Below are 19,971 nucleotides of genomic sequence, written 5' to 3'. Positions count from 1 at the left end.
CCTTGTAAAACAACATAATATTTGCCAGATATTTCCCAAGCACATGAAAGTATTGTAAGAGTGTGTTTTTATGGAGGTATAAATGAAAGTTGTACAAGTTTTGCATTCAAGGCAGCAATGATCGTTTTGAAAAAGGTATTATTAAAAAGACTCTTTTAACTTAAGATTTTATGCAATGAATAGCAAGAGTTAAAAAGCTGCGGATGAATGTAATTAAACTAAAAACCCGTACTTGAATACAGTGGATTCTACATGATTTCCGCTCACTTGCATTTAATGAGTTATCCATGGATTTTTGTTTAGGTTCTATTTGTTTCAGCTCTACATCACGCCGGCGAAAACGTGCTCAGCAGCGCCCCCGACGACAGAAAAGTGTCATTACACATAATGGTAAAATGTAAGGGATCAATATAAACGATGGTCTTCTTTACTGGATATCAACTAAAAGTTAGAGCATCATTCAAGGCACGATATGTGTCTCGCGGAGACCGGAAGAATCGGGATGTGTTTGAATTACTGGAATAAAACAGCACCAGTGCAGTAGAGGCAGGATGAGCAGCAGGTATTCACATCACTTTGCTCCGGGCATCGAGACTGATGAGAGCAGACGTGACAGAAAGAAGCGGGAGAATCACTCACCTCCCGGACGGATCCTCACCTCTGGACAGGTGCGCACTTTTCAGCGCCGCAGACACTCCGCTGGAAGAGTGACAGGGAGGACAGAGGGAGCACAGCGCCACCTGAGCAGCGAGCATCCCCCGCGTGTCACTCCTCTCAGCCGGCTGTCAGTCATCCAGAAGCTCCGCGAGCTGCCGGAGAGAGAGAGAGAGAGAGAGAGAGAGAGAGAGAGAGAGAGAGAGAGAGAGAGAGAGAGAGAGAGAGAGAGAGAGAGAGAGAGAGAGAGAGAGGAGATGAGAGAGAGAGAGGTGAGGGGTGGAGGGGGTGGGGGTGGAGAGAGAGGGAGGGAAGGATGGAGGGAGGGAGGGGGTGGAGAGAGTGGAGAGAGAGAGAGAGAGAGAGAAGGATGGAGGGAGAGAGAAGAAATGGAAAGAGGAAGGGGAGAGAATGATGAGAAAGAGAATGAAGAGATGGAAAGAAGGATGGAGAGAGGGAGGGAAGAGATGGAAATAGGGAAGGAGGGAGAGAGAGGGAAAGAATGAGGGAGTGGGGTGGAAAGGTTAGATCGTGTATTTGGAGTTCTTCCAGAAATCAATGTATGTGCATTACATGAATATTTTAGAACAACATTTATTTACATACTTGAATTCACACTGGTTTCCATGTTCTAAAATCCTCCGCCTTTTCAAGCGGCCTGCAGGAGTTTTAAAAATGAACGATTTGGAAAGTTTTGGTTGAATGACAAGACTTCATGTTTGGGTTTTTTATTTTTCCACATGAAAGGATTTTGCTGTCACTGGCTTTTTGGATAACAGATTAGAAATATGCTCAGTTGGATACATTTATTTTCAAATTTCTGTTCAGTTGTAATCTGTCCTGAAAGCTGCACGGGTTTGTAGAGCACACAGCATCTCTGAATATCTTAAAGTGCTCAAATCAAGGTTTCGGGACGGTTCTGTTACTGTTAAGCTTTTGTGTCATTTTGTTAAATTTGTTTTAGTCCAGGGGAACACACTGCTCCGTTTTAACTCAATTGAATCCAGTGAAATTACTGTATTTTAGAAAAGTCATAAATTTAACCTCTTCTAAGTTTTTTTTTTTCAACAAAATCTTTTGAGAATAACAGGAAATTCTTACAGACAACAAGAAGACGCTCAGAGAGCGCATATCTCCACCTCGCAGGACGGAATCTCCCTTCCAGCTGTCCCCTCCTCACTTCACCGTACATCTGGATCACATTAAGGATCTCAATGTGCTGTTACGGATTTAAGATCCAAAATAGGATCCATATTTCTCTCAAAGTGTAATCTCTTCTGCCCTGGCACTTAATCCACAGATTATATTTGACTTTAAAACATCCCTCCATCATTTCCATATAATCTTAAGAGCTGATCATTTTCTCCCTGATCATGGGTCCAGAAAATGATCTAGATCTTGCTCTAAATAAAATAATTTTTTCTTTGCATCAATGTGTGCAAAAGCATGCTTCTCACTTTTTTCTTTTTTTTTGTATGTATGTATTTATATGTATATTTTTTGTGAGTCACCCTCTTGGTATGGCTGATGCTCTCAATGCTCTCCTCCTCCGATGCAGGAAGAACTGCCACCCCCAGTGGACAAACCAGGAACAGCAGCTACTTTTTAGTTGAAAAATTGATTTTGTTGTCTTATTTGTCACATCTTGCAGTCTATTATCCAGCCAGATGTTCTCCACACTAATGTGGGTCCGTTTCGGTCCACAAGCCTTATATTTGACACCGCTGCTCTCTGTGATTTTCTTTACGCTGAGCAACATTTGCCAAGTGCTGTTAAAGTCTTCTTTTATTGCTTCTGTGCCAGTATTGTCATATTGTCCAGACACCAGTCAGCCATAACATTATGACCCCTGACAGCTGAAGAGACCAGCGGCACGGCTTATCCTTTATTCCGACAGCTGTCAGAGGCAGCGAGGGAACATTCTGTCCTTGAGGACGATGTGTCAGAGCAGAAAAATGGGTAAATGGAAGGATTTCAGTGAGTTTGGAGGATTGTGATGGTGAGACGGATGTGGTCACAGCATAAGTGTAATAATTGATCTGTGTTATTTAATTGGTCTGCACACGATTGCTCTCAGTGTTGACGGGATTATTACCATGTTCTCTGAGCTCCTGTCAGGCCGGCTGTCCAGCGGAGCGCAGTGCCGGGTCCGGAGGCTCCGGTGAGGTCCGGACGTCCGTCCTCATCTGTGACCACATCTGGATGGACTGCTGCGCCATGACACCTCGAAGCTGGTAAATGAAGGTTATGGTAAACACAGAGAGACATGGAGGATCAGGCACACGGAGGTCATAATCCTGGGACAAAATAAGAGGGCTAAAAATGAAACCATTGTGCATGTGAATGCAAACTGTGGGCTGAACGAGTGATTTGGTTTTATGTTTTAGCTCAAGCAGCAGAAGTTCAGGAGGTGCGCCTCTCTTTGGGGAAAAATGAAGAGAAGTTTGTCACCATGGAAACCTGAAAAAGCTGTCTGTGCCCAGGTGAGGGTAGTTTAGTTAATTAACAGCTTCTCTGCTCTGCTCACACTGCGGCGACACACGGTTTTACATTTCAGCCAGAAAAACAAAAACAAAAACAATTCCACACACAGCTTTAGTCCTGTCTGTTGCCCATTACAATTGCAAAATACATTCAAATTCTGTTGACTTCCAGTCGAAAAATACCATAAAATATGCTACTCTGCCACCTTTAAACTCTATTTTCCTGATGCATTTGAAGGTTTATGAGTCTGTAAACACATGTAATAATCAGTGTTTGGTGGGAGACCTGCAGTGTTTGGAAAATGACTTATTGGCAGGATTTGCAGCCCAGCTAAACAAGCTTCATTATGGAAATGTATTCACATTACTTTGGCCTATATCCTTAACAGTCAGCGCACACACACACGCACACACAGAGACACGCACGCTGCACCTGCTGCATCCAGGTTCCTACTGGCAACAGGCTGGTGTTTGTTAGGGCTGCTGCGGCGCCCCCGGAGACAATGAGGAGACGGGGAAGGAGGCGAAGGGAGAATACTGACGAAGATGAACTTGACCTTTACGATGTCTTGGTGAGGAGGGGTTGGGGGCATGTCAGTGCTTATGAATCTGTAATGATCCTCCGCTATGTATGTGTGTGAGCATTATGGAGGTCTGCAGAAAGGTCATCACACGAGGGGGGCGCCGATGCACCTGGCCTCCCTCATACTTGTGTATCCTATGGCGCTGTATTGTGTCTTCTCCGTTTTTGTTTTGTTGCAGAAGTTGTATTTTTCATATGTCTCATCTTATAAAGGAGCAAACTTTCCCCACATGCTCCATTTATTTTTGTGTTTCTTTATTGTTAAGTTGCACACTCGATTATCGACACTTCAGCTACATTACAGTGTTTGATGAAGCTGAATTTGATAGGAAATCTTGGAAAAAAAACAGCTCAGCAGATGTTAACACTGAACGCGCCACATGGATTTCAGTGATCATTTCTTGTGATCTGTGAAGTGGTAAAGCCGGAACTTCATATATTCCATATTCCTGAGGGGGCAATTCTCCGTAAAATCAATTTTTGCAAAATATAACTAGGCCCTGCTCTGAGATGACAGTTTCTGCCTCCAGTGAGTGGAGTTCATCAGAGACCACCGACATATCAAACCCATTGAACACTGCTGAAATCAGCTGTTTGCACATGATGTGTGCATCTTTCTTATCATGTTTGATCTGTTTTGTAAGATAATCAGGTATGATGAATTCAAAGTGTGTGTTCTTATTTTTTATTTTCCTCCATCAGAATACTATTCAAGTGATGTGAAACACCAGATCAGCTAAATCAAATTGTTTGATGATATAGTTCATGGATAGTCTTGGCAACAGCAGCAGCTGCGCTGAGGCAGACAGTAACGATGTGAACATGGATTTTGCCTGGGGGGGGGTTCTGTCTTTCTGGAGTTGACAATCATATTAGGAGATTAAGTAAACTTTCTTGTGATTTATCTTATAACCAGTATTAGATCATGAAAACAACCAAAAAGCGACCTTCACCAGAAAGCTTCTGGTTGCATTTATCCATCAATATTTTCTCCATAGTTTCTCCATCAGCTCTGTTGTTCCTGTCATAATTAAGATGACCACTAGAGGTCATGCTCTCACCCGCTGGTGGAATAAATTAAACAGTTGGTCAAAAAAACTTTCAAGCATTAAATGCATCCATGGTTATAAAAAATTTACAACACCAACATTGTTTTCCTGCGGGCTGGGCTGTGAATGCATCATTTCGGTTACCTATTTACTATTATTTGGTAGCCACTTTAGGAGGTGCATGAACTATCAAGACCATTCCTCACAGAAATGCTTGATCATTTCATAACTGTTTTTTTTTTTTTTCGCAGAATAGCCCAACGTACCTCAATGTCTTACATGGTGCAGGATGACCTGAATTAATTCATTTTATAATTCCATTGATGAGAAAAGGCTGATACAAAAATCCAAGTCTATGCATGAGTGTTGGTTGTTTAACTTTTCATGAACAAACCAGCACACTATATATTTCTGCTTGTCTCACTCTTCAGTCCAAAAATAATGTCTAAGTGGAATATAACCATAGTTAAAACTATGGTTGTGTTTTGACTTTTTCTCTGCAGAGGACAGGCTTTAATAATGCAATGTGAATTGACTAGAAAGACATTCTTGAGCTCATCTTCTTCTCATTACTCCCGGTGTGAGAGACAAAGTGTTGTGATCGAGCAGCTGTGTGAGTGGGAGGAACAAGAAAGACATCAGGTATCTATCATCATGGCGCTGATCAAACACACTCTGTCTTTTTCAGAAGCGTCACACAGCTGTTCTGCCTGGATGCTCTGCTCCATTTAGCCCACAGACTCAGCAAAATCGATCACGTCCCATGGGAAAAGCTGATCTGACATCCTTATTTTGAAATTGGGTCAGTGCAGTGTTGAGATTGGACAATACCAGAAATAAAGAAAATTAAGCCTGTTGTCTCACATATCTATGTCCTGTGTTTTTTATAATGGTTACAATGAAGAGATCAGCATCAATAGATTATAATAAGCTTTAGGAATTACAGCAACATTTGATTTAGTGTATAAAATCTAAATTTTTTGGTTGAATCTTGCAAAGTATGCGGAGTCAACACAATCCATCACCACGCGGAGTATTTTCAATGTTTTATTTCCTTCCTGTGTGTTGAAAGCTTGAGCAATAAAACCAGAAATTGATGAACTGAAAACTGAAAACTGGTGCTGAATTTACTGCATCGCTGATCCAGCGTCTTCTATAATCTCCTGGAAGGCTAATATTCTTATTTAGCGCTATTTCAGTAAAAACACAAAGAGCTCCACGAGTCTCTGTCAAGAGTTTAATATAATCGACAATTTCCAGTGAAGACAAGAGTTGATTATTAATTGTTAAATTGAGGCAGTTCCCTCGGACTACCGAGACGGAGCTTTTTGTCAGCGTGCTGGTCCAGCTCAGGGGTCCCCTTTGTTGCAGCTGCCACAGCAGATTTAGGCGTCTGTACGGGGGCCTGTCAGAAACAGGCTTATCTCTTGGGGGCCTCCCGGCACAAAGACCTATTTAGATACTCACAGAGAGTGAAATCTTCATTATATACCTCTTGAAAGAGAAACAGATCGCGGCTCTTTAAGAAAATTAATTGGAGACAAGTATTCTGTTTGGTTATGATAAAAGCTCCAAAATAAAGGATAGGAACGATCTGATATCGTGAGACCTGCTATTCGTGATGCGCGATGTTTTGGGAAAAATTAATGTTTAAAGATGGACTGTGCAAAGATTTTTCAAATAAAATTAAACATAACTGTCATCAGAGAGATGCTGACAGGTGAAACATACGTCCATCACTCTAATGATGCAGGTCTAAATTAGACAGTTTTCCTTTTCTATTGAAATAACTCAATCAGGTCGGACAAGAGGACTGAAAAAATAAAAGAAATAAAGAGTATGGTATCAATATCAGTCCATCTCTCGATCATTCATCCTCCCATCCATCCATCTGCTGGCCTTTCCCAGCCATGCCCGTGGTAGGAGTGTCAGTATATCTGCCATGGCGTCCTGCTGATGTGTATTGTGGTGGGCTTGAATACTCGAGCTACCAATATGGCCTGCACCAATACTGGATTAGCCACAGTGGATTAGCTGGCTGCCCTCCTGCTGCTTATTCAAATATTGTTTCACGTATTGTCATCATCGGGGCAGAGCTGTGGCCCTGCAGCCTGCGAGCTGCAGAAAATTCTCAAAGAAAAAAAAAAAACAGAAAAGAAAAAAATGTCTCCGCTTCCATTTCTCATCCTCACAAAAGCGTCCGATTTCATCTTTAAGCGAACGAGGAATTTGGACCTGCGAGGTTTAATTTTTTTTTATTTTTTCCCCCTTTCCTTTTTTTGGGGAGAAATCGTGGACGGGCTTCCGAGAGCATCTGCATCCCCCAGCGCGGGGAGAAAAAAGGAACGATGCAAGATGATGGGAAGCAAAAACCCAACTCAGGCCAAAAACAAGCATGAAAGCGAGCCTTGATCTTTGATACATGGTGTTCTTCTTTTTTTCTCCTCTCTCCCTTTCTCTCTTTCACCCTCACACATACACTTGGGAGTCAAAGCAATTGATGTGCTGCCTTTGATGGCAAAGAGAGGCCTATATTAACAGCCAAAAGACCATGATGAAAGAGCTGAGACTCAGAAGGAAAATGGGAAGAAAATGTGTTATTAGAAAGAATGGCAACTCCTGATAAATATTTGGGACGGAGTGACGGGAACCGCACGTCGCGGCGTTGAGGGTTCTGACGGTTTGACGGCAGCGGAGGAGAGGCTAAGGTAGACGGAGAGCTTACCGTGCTAGCCCGGCGGTGGGGATGGCGGCGGTCGGCTTGGTGCTTCCAGCTCGTCGTGCCGGCGGTCGTCCCGTTAAGGCGAGGGATGAAATGGCGCCGGCCGGCAGGCCCCGGTTCCCGTCGGCGGGCCGGAGGTCCGGGCGCCGGTGGACGTCCCATTGCAGGAGCAGTCGCCATCTTTGTCCCGTTGTTGTCTTGGATATCCTCTCCTGCGTCTTCATCCCTCCCTCTCTTCTTTGATCTGGCCTCCCTCCCTCGCTCCCCGCCGTATGACATCATCTCGCAGCGGTATCGACGAGCATCAAAGGACCTCTGGGCTGGACTGTGTATCTGTCGGCCGGTGCGTTTGAAAGGGGCGTAAATATGGAGCATAAAGAGTGCTGTAAGCCCCCCCACCACCCCACCCCGCCCCGCGCTCCCCACAACCACTGCTAGCCTCTCCCCGCAGACGGAAGGTTTATTAGGCCAATACAAAACTCTACGCACACGCATGCACACACCCACACCCACACCGCCGGGTGTATCCCAGGGCCCCCTGCTGAGCCCCGCAGCGTTTGATGATGTGTTTAACAGCTTCATTCACTCCCGGAGCTTCGCTTCCTTTTCTCCGGCGCCCGTTTCATCCTGCCTCTCCACCTCTCCGAGGCGTCGCGGCAAACCGCAGACGCTTTGTCGGTCAACTTTGCGGCGAAACAACAGTTAATTCCTCGCTCGGACTTGACGGGACGATTCTCCTCCTTGTCGGGTCTGCCGCCCCTCCTTCCTCCCACTTCGACTCTCATCCCTTTACCTCTTACAGCTGGTCGGGTACCATTTCCAATCCTGTTAAAAGTTGTATGTCCTCTTTGGGGAGCCCTTCTGTCCGACTGTCATCCGCCCGAGGATCACATATACACGTTTCTCCGTGGCACTCTCAATCCTCTGTGGCAGCTGGGATCCAATCCACGATGATCTCCCACCAAAAAACACACATAATTAGCAAGAGAAAGAGCCGCGTTCATCCGACACGAATGAACCAGCAAACACAGCCAAGCCGCTCAGCTTTGTACGGCCGCAAACTGGTTTTTAACATACAGTTTACCACATTTACATATCAGTCGCTTTGTTGCTTTGCGGGAGAAAATGTAGACACAGAGACGGTGAAGTTTAGGGAAAACAAAAAACAAAGGTTGAAGTCCAGTGGTATTTATGTAGTAAATTCACACTAACAGAGAAAACTACTCAGGAAAAAGAAGCCCGGTTTCATTCCTGAGAAAACATTCAGACAAAAATCACGGCTTTTACAGTTTTAAAGTGATTTTCTATTCAATACCAATAAGACACAATGCATCATTTTAAAAGTCATCCCTGTCAAAACTAATGTCTAATAAGTTCAAATTTGCTTTAGAAACAAATAAAAAAACGGTTCCAACTTATGAGGGCTTTATATAGTTTTTATTCATTGTAACCCAATTCTGTATTCTTAAACTGGCTGAGAGAGGCATAATTCAAATTAAAAATGTTCTTAAACCATTTAGGACAGTCCAAGGGAAAAATGCTTTCAAGTGAAGACTGGACTTTTTTGGGCAATGCAGGACTAGAGGTTAGAGAAGTGGATTCATGATTGGGAGTTTGCGGGTTTGAATCCCACAGCTGATGGGTCACTACTGTGAGTCCCTGAGCAAGACCCTGGACTCCCATCAGCTCCCAGGAGCACCATGTGTCACCTCCGCATCCTGGAAATAGGATGGATCAACGCAGGAAAAAACAAATTTCCACAAGGGGGATTAATACAGCTTGATCAGTTTAAGAAAAATAAGTTTTTAATGGAACCAGTGTGTTGTGATCCACATACGACTCAATCAGAAACTTTCTTTTAATGTAAAAAATAGTATTATTCATGATTGGTGTAGGGCTAGGGTTAGGGTTAGGTCCTGGCATCGTGATCATCTTTGAATGTTTATAACTATAGCTACACGTGTTATAATGGCATTATAATGCTTTATAAATGTAATTATAATGTGTTATACAGGGGGCCTTCAAATAAAGTGTTACCAAACATTTAAATTAGCTCCTAATTATTTGTAAATATTATTAACATTCGGCTCATTTTCTACCTTTGGAGTGTCTGGTTAAGTGTATTTGATGCTTAGTGCCATCAGTAATACATATTTTTAGCTGTTACTGTGATTGGTGGAGAAGAGTTTACCACCATCCGTCCATTCTGAATTAGCAATTTACTTAATTTACAAATCACAGTTACTGTGAATGCTCTAGTCTAATTACCAAAAGGTCCAAGTGACTGTCGGCAGAATAAGTTTTCCTTTGCAAATGGTTGAATGTGTTTACTCTCTCCTTTTGGATTTATTATGTTCTCTGTACTGTTATTTTCATTCTCTTTCATTCACTCCACCTCTCTGGAGTGCCATATAACTTGATTTCTTGAAAGGTTTCAGCCACAAATACACATCTCTGCAAAACCCAGTGCACGTGGCTCTACAGAGAAACTGTAAAAACTGGAGTCTTTAAATTGACGGAGCAGCGGTGAATAAAATGGACGAGCTGTGTAGTTTGCTGCTTGCGGGTGAAATTTCTACACACTGAGTCTTTCTGTGACTGACTGGAGGCAAACTAGTAAGACTCATTAACGAAACTCGGCTTGATCCATGTCCTGTTGAGCACAGATTACTAAGAGAAGAAAAGAGAGGTAAATGTAATTAAATCTTTTCAAGTCACACTGCTAATGTCCAGCTCATGCCTCCCGTTCTTCTTTTCTCCCGGATTTCTTTTCACATCTCCTGTCTGCCCGCTGCCCTGCCGCCTCTCTGCCCTCACACAGCCGCCGCTGTCCAACTAATTGTCAAGGTTCTTGTTGGCATTATGCTCAGACGCGTCGCTCCACAGCGAGAGCGACCCAGTGATATGGAAAGCACCCTCGGCGAGGATTATGCAACTGATGAGAACTGCAGAGTAAATGTCAGTGTGTGTGTGTGTGTGTGTGTGTGTGTGTGTGTGTGTGGAGGGGAGTCGCTGCTCCTAAATTTGCTGTTCAGTCACACTTTCACTCCTCTCTCCTTCCCTCCTGTTTGTCGAGCCTTCCTTCTGTTATCCACGCCCATAAGCACTCATTTACATTCAAACAACAACTCCACAGCAGGTATTAGGAAAACTCATTTCCCAACATTAATAGATTCCTTATAAAAAAAAAAAAAAAAAAAAAAGCCTCCTCCCTCCCTCCCTCCCTCTTGGCCCAATCAGCTCAATCCGCCTGCTGATTGCTCCTCTTCTGGGGACACAGAGAAAGTAGTTGGAATCAACATGAGGACTCTCGGTCTACCTGTAGGATTGGTGGAGCGACTGCTAATGGCAGCGAGCTGCCGGGCTGTCGAGGGTTGATAAGCATTTCTCATTACTGAACGCCTATTCACACGGCCGGCAAACACACGCGTATGACACACGCCGCACAAACACAATCTCTCAGGGAAATAGATGTCCTCCAGAGTCAGCGTGACAATGCGCATAAATAAATAAACAAATAAATAAGCAAATCGTTGGATGCATCCACTGACAATACGCACACATGACAAAAGACAAGGAGGAGCTCTGAACTGACACACACCTACAGGGGTGGGCAGAATAGAGTCTTTATGGAATAGCTGTGTGGTGAACTATCACTTTGGCTCATAATTGCTTTCCCTCGCAGCAAGCCATGCACGCTGGTTCGAGTCTGCGGTCACTTTCTCAGGCCGCAGTTTCCTAATCTGCTCTCTCAACCACGTGCCAATCACATAAACACTCATTAAAATTCAAACAACTTCATCCCAGGTATTAGGAAACCTAATTTCACATGAACGGGAAACACAGTGTAACCTCCTCTGCAAATTGCCTCAGGGAAACTTGGAGAAGTGCCACGAGTGTGTGTCCACTGTTTGGTGGATGTCTTCTTCATTAGCTCTTGTCACTTTAGCCTGAATACAGCGGAGAGGAAATCACAATTAACATGCATGGAAAAGGACACAAAAGAAACCCCCGAGAGGTATGACAGTCACACAAACAGCAGCACAGTGTTTGGACACACTTCATCCAGCCCCGGCTAACAATGTGGACGGTGACAGTGTGCCAGCAGGAAACAATATAGAATTAAACTAACTAGCTCATAATGCAGCTATTGTGTGGCACAGCGGTGGGCGCATACACAAGTTTCTGGTTCAGATCTACAAGCTGGCATGGCCTGTCTGTGAGGAGCTTGCATGTTCTCCCTGTGCATGTGGGTTTTTTTAGAGTATGGTAGTATTATTCCATAATCCAAAGACAAGTGTGTTATAGTAAATAGTGACTCCAAATTGCTCGTAGGTAAGCATGCTTTTGAGCGTGTGTGTGTGTGTGTGTGTGTGTGTGTGTGTGTGTGTGTGTGTGTGTGTTCTTGTATTTCTATCCTTGTCGGGGCCAAATGTCCCCACAAGGATAGCAAAACGTGGAACGACGTGCCTTGTGGGGACCTTTTTCCGGTCCTAAGTAGGAGAAACAGTGTTTTCTTGACCATGTTGTTGTTACTGAAAAAAGTAAAAGTGCAAAAACATTTCTTTAGGGTTAGGCTTTGTTGTGGTGTGGGTTAGGGTTAGGGTAAGGGTCAGGGTTAGGGGCTAGACATGAATGGGAGTCAATGGACGGTCCCCACAAGGATAGAAATACAAGACTGTGTGTGTGTGTGTGTGTGTGTGTGTGTGTGTGTGTGTGTGTGTGTGTGTGCGCGCGCTCTGTGATGGAGCAGCAGGTATTGAAGATAGATAGATAGATAGATAGATTTATTTCCACATTGACAAAAGCAAGTTGTTTAGTGGCTGCATTAAAAGACATTTGCATGGCATCTTTTCAAAAACACAAACAAGCGGTTTTAACGACTAAACCTAGAAAACAACAGTCTCTATCCTGTTCCCCTAAAATTGCAATATATACAGAAAATTCCCATAATTTCATTCAAGCAAAGAAACTTACAGCTGAAATCACACAAACTAAAATATATTATTTAAAGTCTATTTTCACCCTTATAATTTAGTTTAAAATTATGAAAATCTATGTCGTTTTTTTTTAAATTCATTCTTCAAATTTCATTTTTAAAATGTCATTATTTACACTTAAAACCCAGAGCACAGTTTGGGCTCCTCACTGCTTTGCATTTTATTTTTGTCTTTTTCTCCAACAACCAGCCTTTTATACAGTGCACATTTACCACAACATCATCTTTTTGACATAAACGGAACCCCACAAATACGGGCATTATTTTTTTTTCTTCCTTTTTCCAAACAAATGTTTTCAAAAACGTCCGAACGTGAAACTTTGGTGCCATTTGCAGCTGATCTTCTTCTTAAATTCCCCATACATAGAATGTGTGTTTTAGTGGCTGCTTCCCAGTTTTTTGCCCTGTGACGGGCTGGTGCTCCTAAAAGAGCAATCATCCGACTGCTGCTTTCATTTCTGTCGATTGCTTCATGATATTTGGTAAAATGTCGTGTTCAAGCGTCAACACCTACATTTTGGAGACGTTTTCTCGGCTGTGCTGCGGACGTGCACGGGTTAGAAAGGCGGACCGCGGCGTGCTCGACACTTCGAGCCTCGTGCGTCTTCATTCTGCAGTGAGAGCCAGAAGAAAGCGGCGGCGGCGGCGCGGGAGCTGCTGGGGCCATTGTTCGGTTAAAGTGAGACAAATGAGGCCCCGGAGAGCGCTCCTTAGCCACTCATAAAGGTCAGATATGGAGCCGCGGCGCTGGATGCTAATCCTGACCCGGGGGACCGTGTGCACGTGCGGCCTGTGGATGTGATTGTTTCGCGGGCCCGTGACATTTCAACCTGAGCGCGTGTACAGTCCTGAGCGCGCTCTGTGTGGAAAGCAGCGGGCTGTGGAGCACACCGGGGTTTAATTAAACATGGCCTTGGGGGCAATTAAAACATCACAGGCTATTTTTTATTTTCCAGTGGAGACAACATCATGTAGTTCTGACTGGGAGTTTTCTCGAGATTGTAATTTGGCTGTTTATCACTAAACATTCATCACTGTGGGAAGAATTTTTAATAACGTTTGGGTGCAAAAAAAAAAAAAAAATCTTGTGGTAATATAAAAAAAATAAGTATATCTGCTGCAAATGAGAATTTCACCTGACACAGAGAGCCATTATGTGGACTATTTGCACAGCCTAATTGGAATTGTCCTAATAAAATCCATACAGACTGAAGAGTTCCAGTCATCCTCCTCCTCCTCCTCCTCCTCCTCTTCGTCCTCCTCCTCCTCCTCCTCGTCTCCCCCCGGAGCTACAAGCCTGTCAGCAGGTCTGGCAGACTGGGGCATCTGGGAGCCTGTGGCAACACAATTTGTGAGTTTTAGCAGAATGCGGCGGAGATAACGACCGATGGGTCACAGCAGCAGTTCAGCTCAAGTGTAATGAGCAGAGACAGAAATCACTTAATGCATATGTGTGTGTGTGTGTGTGTGTGTGTGTGTGTGTGTGTGTGTGTGTGTGTGCGTGTGCGTGTGTGTGTGTGTGTGTGTGTGTGCGTGACAGAGATGGAGAACATGAACTGCAGCTCCTTATTATGATTAATTACCATCTCTGCACTGCATCCAAACTCCTTGTTACACTGCAGCAGTTTTTGTTCTGTTGTGTCAAACCACAAATCGAGAAACAAGACCAGACTCTCCTGGTAAAAGCTTTGAAAGGCAGCCGTGAAACCATTCCTGCGCTTTAGAGGAAGGCTCGAGAACACATTCAGGAGGATTTTTATGGACTTCTGTTAGTGTCTTCTGAGATGAGAAAATGTTTTCTTTGCTGTCAGAACACCTGATTGATGCATTTATCTTGAAAATATATGAAATCTGATGAAGAGAAAATAAATTAATAGAAATGTTAAAGATAAAATAACATTTGCACATAAGTTATATTTTATGACAGAAGGATTAACTATAAAATCTTCATTGTTGTCATGGTCTCTGGTTTAAATCCATGTCAGATTTGCTTGTAGAATATCTGACCATCCAGTCATCAGAAGGGGTTTACTCAGCATTTCCAAAGCAGATTCCAGCTCCAACACTCCTCACAAACTTCCTGTTGACACACTCACTTCTTTTAAATCAGGACTTCTAACATTATTTGCTCAGGCTTTCCAAGAAATCCAATTTTACTGATTACCTTATCTTAATAAAGCTCTTCCTGCACTCTGCTCCTGCCTTCCTTACTCACCTTGTTTTAATGTATTTCTTCTACTTTCTGGTAAAGCACTGTGAATTGTCTTGTGTCTGAATGCTGCTATAGAAATAAACTTGCCTTGTTTTGCACAAGTTAAAGAGTGACAAGTCTATAAAAAGCAAATAATTTACACAAAGAAAGAGCAGCAATGAAAGAAAACAATTTAAAATACTACTCACACTAGAGGACAGACATGGATGCATATATACAAAATTTTCTTTAAAAGAAATATCAGCATAAATGCTGCAAGAAAAACACTTAACTGAAAAGCTTCTATTAGATATTTAGGGATTATAAAAAACATCTGCACCTACTGTTTGCACTTCTGTATTATTATAATACAATTTTTGAAATAATAGAAAACCTGTGAAAATGAATGTGCATTTATTTGTACTGCTGGGAAACAGATGGCAGCAGAAGCACGGGAGCATAATCAACATTACAATAGCTATATAGAAATAAAATAACACCTCATTCCTGCAATGTCAAGAATGTTGAGGAAATAAATGTGGTTTTGTTTTCCTGAAGCACATCAACTTTATCACTTATATTGTCATCACAGGCTGTAATGGTCACAATTATTCCCCTTCTGTTTGATGTGATGAAGGAGTTTAATGGCCGATGGCGTCCGCACATCATTTAAATGATTTTTATTTAAAAGCTTACACAGTTAAACACTGATTGGATGCTGCAATTGTTTAAGTAGTGGAAGTAAAATGTCACTCCAAGAGTTGCAAAACCATATTACTGACTCTTTAAATACTTTATCTCCATCTTGTGGAGAATAAGTAGAATTGACAAATAAGTGACCACATTTGCTTGTGCTTGAGATTACTCAAAAACATGTTTCCCAGGTTGTGCCAATCATAGAACTCTAAAACTGACCAAAGGAAAAACTAAATGACTGAAATCAAGTCAAACACAGGAGTTTTATTTTAGGAAGTAGTTCAGGAAGGAGTTATAAGAAACAAAGTTATTGAATGTGACAAATCTGTTCATCTGAGCAAAATTCCACTTGATTTTGAGGAAAACGGTAAAAAAAAGGGAATTAAAATTCTAATTTTTAAAAACAAAAAGGTCAAGACTGCACAATGCTGAAGCGTAGAGTTCACTTCCAAAACCAACTGGCATGCAGCACTGAATGTAAAAAACAGAATGCAATGCAGTGATATGTAAGTAAACCTCATAAAACCACATTTTATTCTCAGTATCACATTTGAGATGCCTCCCGCCTGGACAAAGGAGAATAAGCAAAGACAAACTGCTCGTGATCTTCAGCACTGCGTTAAAAACAGGCTCCCTGCAAGCATCTCTTTCAGTAGAAACACACACTGCACCGCAGAAGAGCCTGGTTTGTTCATGTTCTACTGGGAATAAAATATGAGTTTGTGAGGTTTTGTATTCTATTTTTGTTAAAGTTGCTGGGTACTGGGGTTGGATGTATTATTCTATATATAAAAAAGAAAGAATTCTAGTTTACTGAATTCTGACACGTTAATTTATCTGTTAAGTTACAACAAAATCACCACAATAAAAAGCAACTTAAAAAGACATAAAGGACATTGCTTTGCTGAAACTTGTGCTCCTATTCCCCCGCATTCTCACTCTTCTCAGCCTCCTTCTCCTCATGTGGGACAGCTTTGTCCCCACTGTCTTCCTCCTTCCCTCCTTCACCGTTTCCCGCGTCGTCTTTCTGCTTCTGCTCCGTCGTCCCTGCGTCAGTCTTTGTTTGGGGAACGTCCTCCTTCACCACCTCCTGAACGTTGTACTTTCGGTACAGCGTGTAGTCCTTCACCACGCTGAGGCAGCACACCGCCTTGATGACCTCCACGATGATGGTCAGCTCCGGGTTCGTCAGGTCCACTTTGTTTTTGGGGTTCAGCTTCCCCACCAGGCCTGGAATCAAAAGGACGGGTCAGGTTTCAGGTTTCTCCAGTGAGGGGTCCGGACGCCGAGGCATCCGGCGGCGTCGCACAGATCTACCTGCGACTGCTTTGATGATTTCGTCCCTCTTGTTGTGGCTGCTGTTGCGCGCCTTGAAAGCGATCTGGTAGGTCGCACAGTTTGGCGCTTTGAACCAAGGCTCCAGGAACGTGGTCAGGTACTTGACGATGTCCTCCTGGAAGGCTTTACACGTTCCAGTTACCTGAATGAAGACGCGCAACGTCAGTCTTCAAACTGAAATGCATGAAATAGGCACAAGTAGTGTATTTGTGGAGGGTTCCTCACCGGCAGCATGCGAAGGATCACGCGGGACTTCTTCTTCTTGGTCGTGTGGAGATCAGACAGGATGTGATGAACCAGTTTGTCAGATTCTAAGGAAAAAAAACAGAAGGAAAAGGAGTCTTTACCAGTAACAACAGAGATGACAAGACACTGAAGAGCACAAAAAGCCAGGACTGCGGTTAAAAATCCTAACCCAGGTTCAGAGTTCTGATGAAGATGACGTTGTTGGCGCCGCTCTCCAGAGCCTGGAAGCGCCGCTCCTGTTTGGCTCCCGACGCTTGCAGCTGCGCCACCTCCTTCTTCAACGCAACATCAACGTCTTCTTCTTCAGCGTCCTCTTCTTCGCTGCTGCTCCCGTCATTGTCCTGCAGCTGTGAGTTACACACCGTTACTACTAACCTGGGCCGACAACAGGCGAGTCGCACGAGGGGGTCCAGAATCCGCTTGCTGAGCAGACTGAGGGCGTTTGGTGTCGGAGGAAATCCACCAGAGACATTCTGAGACACTGTGGGGGCGTCAGTGATCTTCTACACAGTGGTCTTCTCGGGGGACAGACAGGGACGAACAGACTGGTTAAAACGGTCCTGGAGGTCCAGCTGGAGTCCATCGATGATGGGGGGTCAGAAGAGGATCTGAGCCCGGCTGAGATCCATCATGGAAAACCTGTGTCACCAGCTCTAACCAGCTCCCCTTCAGTGGCCGACCGTGCCGCCTCCACGCACGAGGGAGCACTACCACAGGTCATCCAGACCTGCTGAATCTGCTGTATAAGACTGAATACTGCGTTTTAATATCTTCACATCGGCACCTGGCATGTGGATTATGGAGCCGATTTGAAAACTGTATTTTTAGTCTTGTCTGTGCTAGCTGGGTCCACTCTGGAGCAAAAGAAAGTTTTTATTTCATTAATGCAGTTTTGCACATGTGGGTACAAGTAAAAAGCAAAGCGGCTCCACTGTGGTGCGTCATGTGGTTTGTCAATGTGCATTGATAAGAAAGCAAGATTGTACTAAAATACCTATCCTCCAGAAATGTTTTCTTCTTTTGGCGCTTTCCCATGGTTGCCATTGTGGATCATCTTCTTCTTGCAACACCTTCTGTCTCCAGTCTCCTCCTTCCTCACAGTCTTACCTCTTCTCTTGACTGGCAGGTCCATCCTCAGCACCCTTTTTCCTCACAAAGCTCTCATTTCACCTTCATACACGACCGAACCATCTCAGCTCTCCCGCTTTCCCACCAATTACGCGCCCTTCTAGTGAAACCTTTAGTAATTTCGGCTTCTTGAACATTACAAATGTGGGTCCTGAGCATGACCTTTGACCCACATCAGCTGCCAAGAGGATCTTTGTGTGGCTCAAGGTGATTAATAAAGCATGATTAGTTATAGTTTATCATAAAGATCGATGTGATTGTTCTCTCCATTGTGTTTGAGGCAGTCTGCTGTTCAGTCAGCTGCTTCGTGTCGAGCACGAGCAGACACACCAGACCGCCTGCTGCAGTGTGATTTAGCAGAGCTGAAGCCACCGGGTTACGCTCACCTTCTCGGGCCCGTACAGCCCGTCTGCGTACTCATTGAGCAGGTTGAAGGCCTCCGCGGTGCATTTCCTCTCGTTCATGTTGCACGTGATGAGGATTCCCTCCATGCCGACCTCCAGCTCCCGGGAGCCCTTCCACCGCTTGTGCTGGCCGGCCACGTAGCGCTTCTTGCCCCGTTTCCTGGACTCGTTCGTCGCAGCTGACATGTTCTCGGCGGGCTTTGCAGCAGACGCAGCACCAGACCCGGGAGATGAGGCTCAGGCTCAGAGAGGTCCGCCTGCTTGTTTTGGTCTCCTCCCACCGCTCCCCGCGTGCTAGCCGCTAGCTAAACAATCAGGAGCTAACACGTGCCGTGGCTCTAAGGCTGCTGCAAACGCTGCGCTGCAGAGTTATTGAGCAAACTTCTAGAGAATGAAGCGGCCTCCTGCAGCAACTCGCCTCTGAAGTGATAAGCGTGAAGGAGAAGTTTAGAAGACACAAATAGAGCTATTTAGACACGCTTTACTTGCCCGTGCTTTCGTTCTCGCGAGTTTGTGAGACGTCATCGCGTACACATCTGGGCACGTTCACTCCAGAAACCCGGAAGTAAATACATCCCGCCCACTTTGTGCCCATGCAAATAAAGCCAATTACATTGAAATGCTTTCATATTTTAAAAGAAAACTGTTGATGCTATTTTGCTCTGATGAACATTCAGTTCTCCTGCATGAGGAAAACTACTGTGCAATTAGCTTTCACTCCTCATATAACATATGCCTACAATGACAAAAAGAACTTCAAGAATTCATTTTATCATTCTTATTTTCACAGTGGAACCTACATAAAATTCCTTGCTTCTATAAGCAAGGTTCACCAATAAATCGAAATAAATTTACTTCAAAATTAGTTCAGATGTAGAGGTAATAAATACACACAACCCATTGTCAGTCCAATGCCGAGTTTAGTTTTGATAACTATCGATCTGTCCATCTATCCAAAGAAGACAGAACTCACATTTATACATACATTAGTTTCATCCCCCACAAACTTTTCTACATTTTGTCACATTACAACCATGAATGTGTGTGTTTTTTTTTTTTATCAATGGGGATATTATACAAAAAACCAACTTAATGTGTCACATAGCTGTGAAGTGGAAGAAAATTATATCACTAATACATCTTCTATACCACTTATCTCTGTTCAGGGTGGTGAGGCACAGGAGCCAATTCCGGCTTACTACATATGGGTGAGGGCAGGATTTACCCTGGACAGGTTCGCAGTACTTCACGGGGCAAAGACGCAGAGAGCGACAACCACACACACCCACATTCACAGCTAGGAGCAACAAGGAGTTTGAATACTTCAGCAAGCCACTGTATGTTTCAGAAAGCTTTAATATATAAAATTCTCGAAGAGAGAATCCTCAATTATGAAGGTTGAACAATACAGATCATCTTCAGTGACCATCAATCTCTTGTTTGTCTTGTGCAAAATGCTGTGGTGTGTATGTGATTGT

General features: G+C 43.7%; 1 protein-coding gene across 1 annotated transcript; it reads right to left on the bottom strand.

The window, feature by feature from the left end:
* Positions 1 to 15,621: 15,621 nt before the first annotated feature.
* Positions 15,622 to 19,016, bottom strand: thumpd1 (THUMP domain containing 1). Its single transcript, XM_030093466.1, has 5 exons — positions 18,476 to 19,016; positions 17,131 to 17,308; positions 16,941 to 17,026; positions 16,695 to 16,857; positions 15,622 to 16,607 (listed from the first exon to the last, which is right to left on the bottom strand). The coding sequence occupies exons 1-5, from the start codon at positions 18,677 to 18,679 to the stop codon at positions 16,297 to 16,299; spliced, it is 942 nt and encodes a 313-aa protein (XP_029949326.1). The 5' UTR covers positions 18,680 to 19,016; the 3' UTR covers positions 15,622 to 16,296.
* Between the last annotated feature and the right edge of the window lie 955 nt (positions 19,017 to 19,971).

The sequence above is a fragment of the Salarias fasciatus genome, chromosome 6 (assembly GCF_902148845.1).
Source record: "Salarias fasciatus chromosome 6, fSalaFa1.1, whole genome shotgun sequence".
In the NCBI taxonomy this organism is placed as follows: Eukaryota; Metazoa; Chordata; class Actinopteri; order Blenniiformes; family Blenniidae; genus Salarias; species Salarias fasciatus.
The sequence above is the reverse complement of the archived record's forward strand: the minus strand, read 5'-3'. Positions and strand labels throughout refer to the sequence as shown.

Bases quoted from the DNA above. Each gene is read 5' to 3' on its own strand.
- thumpd1 (XM_030093466.1), bottom strand. From the start codon at position 18,679: ATGTCAGCTGCGACGAACGAGTCCAGGAAACGGGGCAAGAAGCGCTAC. The intron at 17,309-18,475 runs GTGAGCGTAACC...TGTAACTCACAG, and splicing joins GGCTGTACGGGCCCGAGAAG to CTGCAGGACAATGACGGGAG. The intron at 17,027-17,130 runs GTTAGGATTTTT...TTTTTTCCTTAG, and splicing joins CATCAGAACTCTGAACCTGG to AATCTGACAAACTGGTTCAT.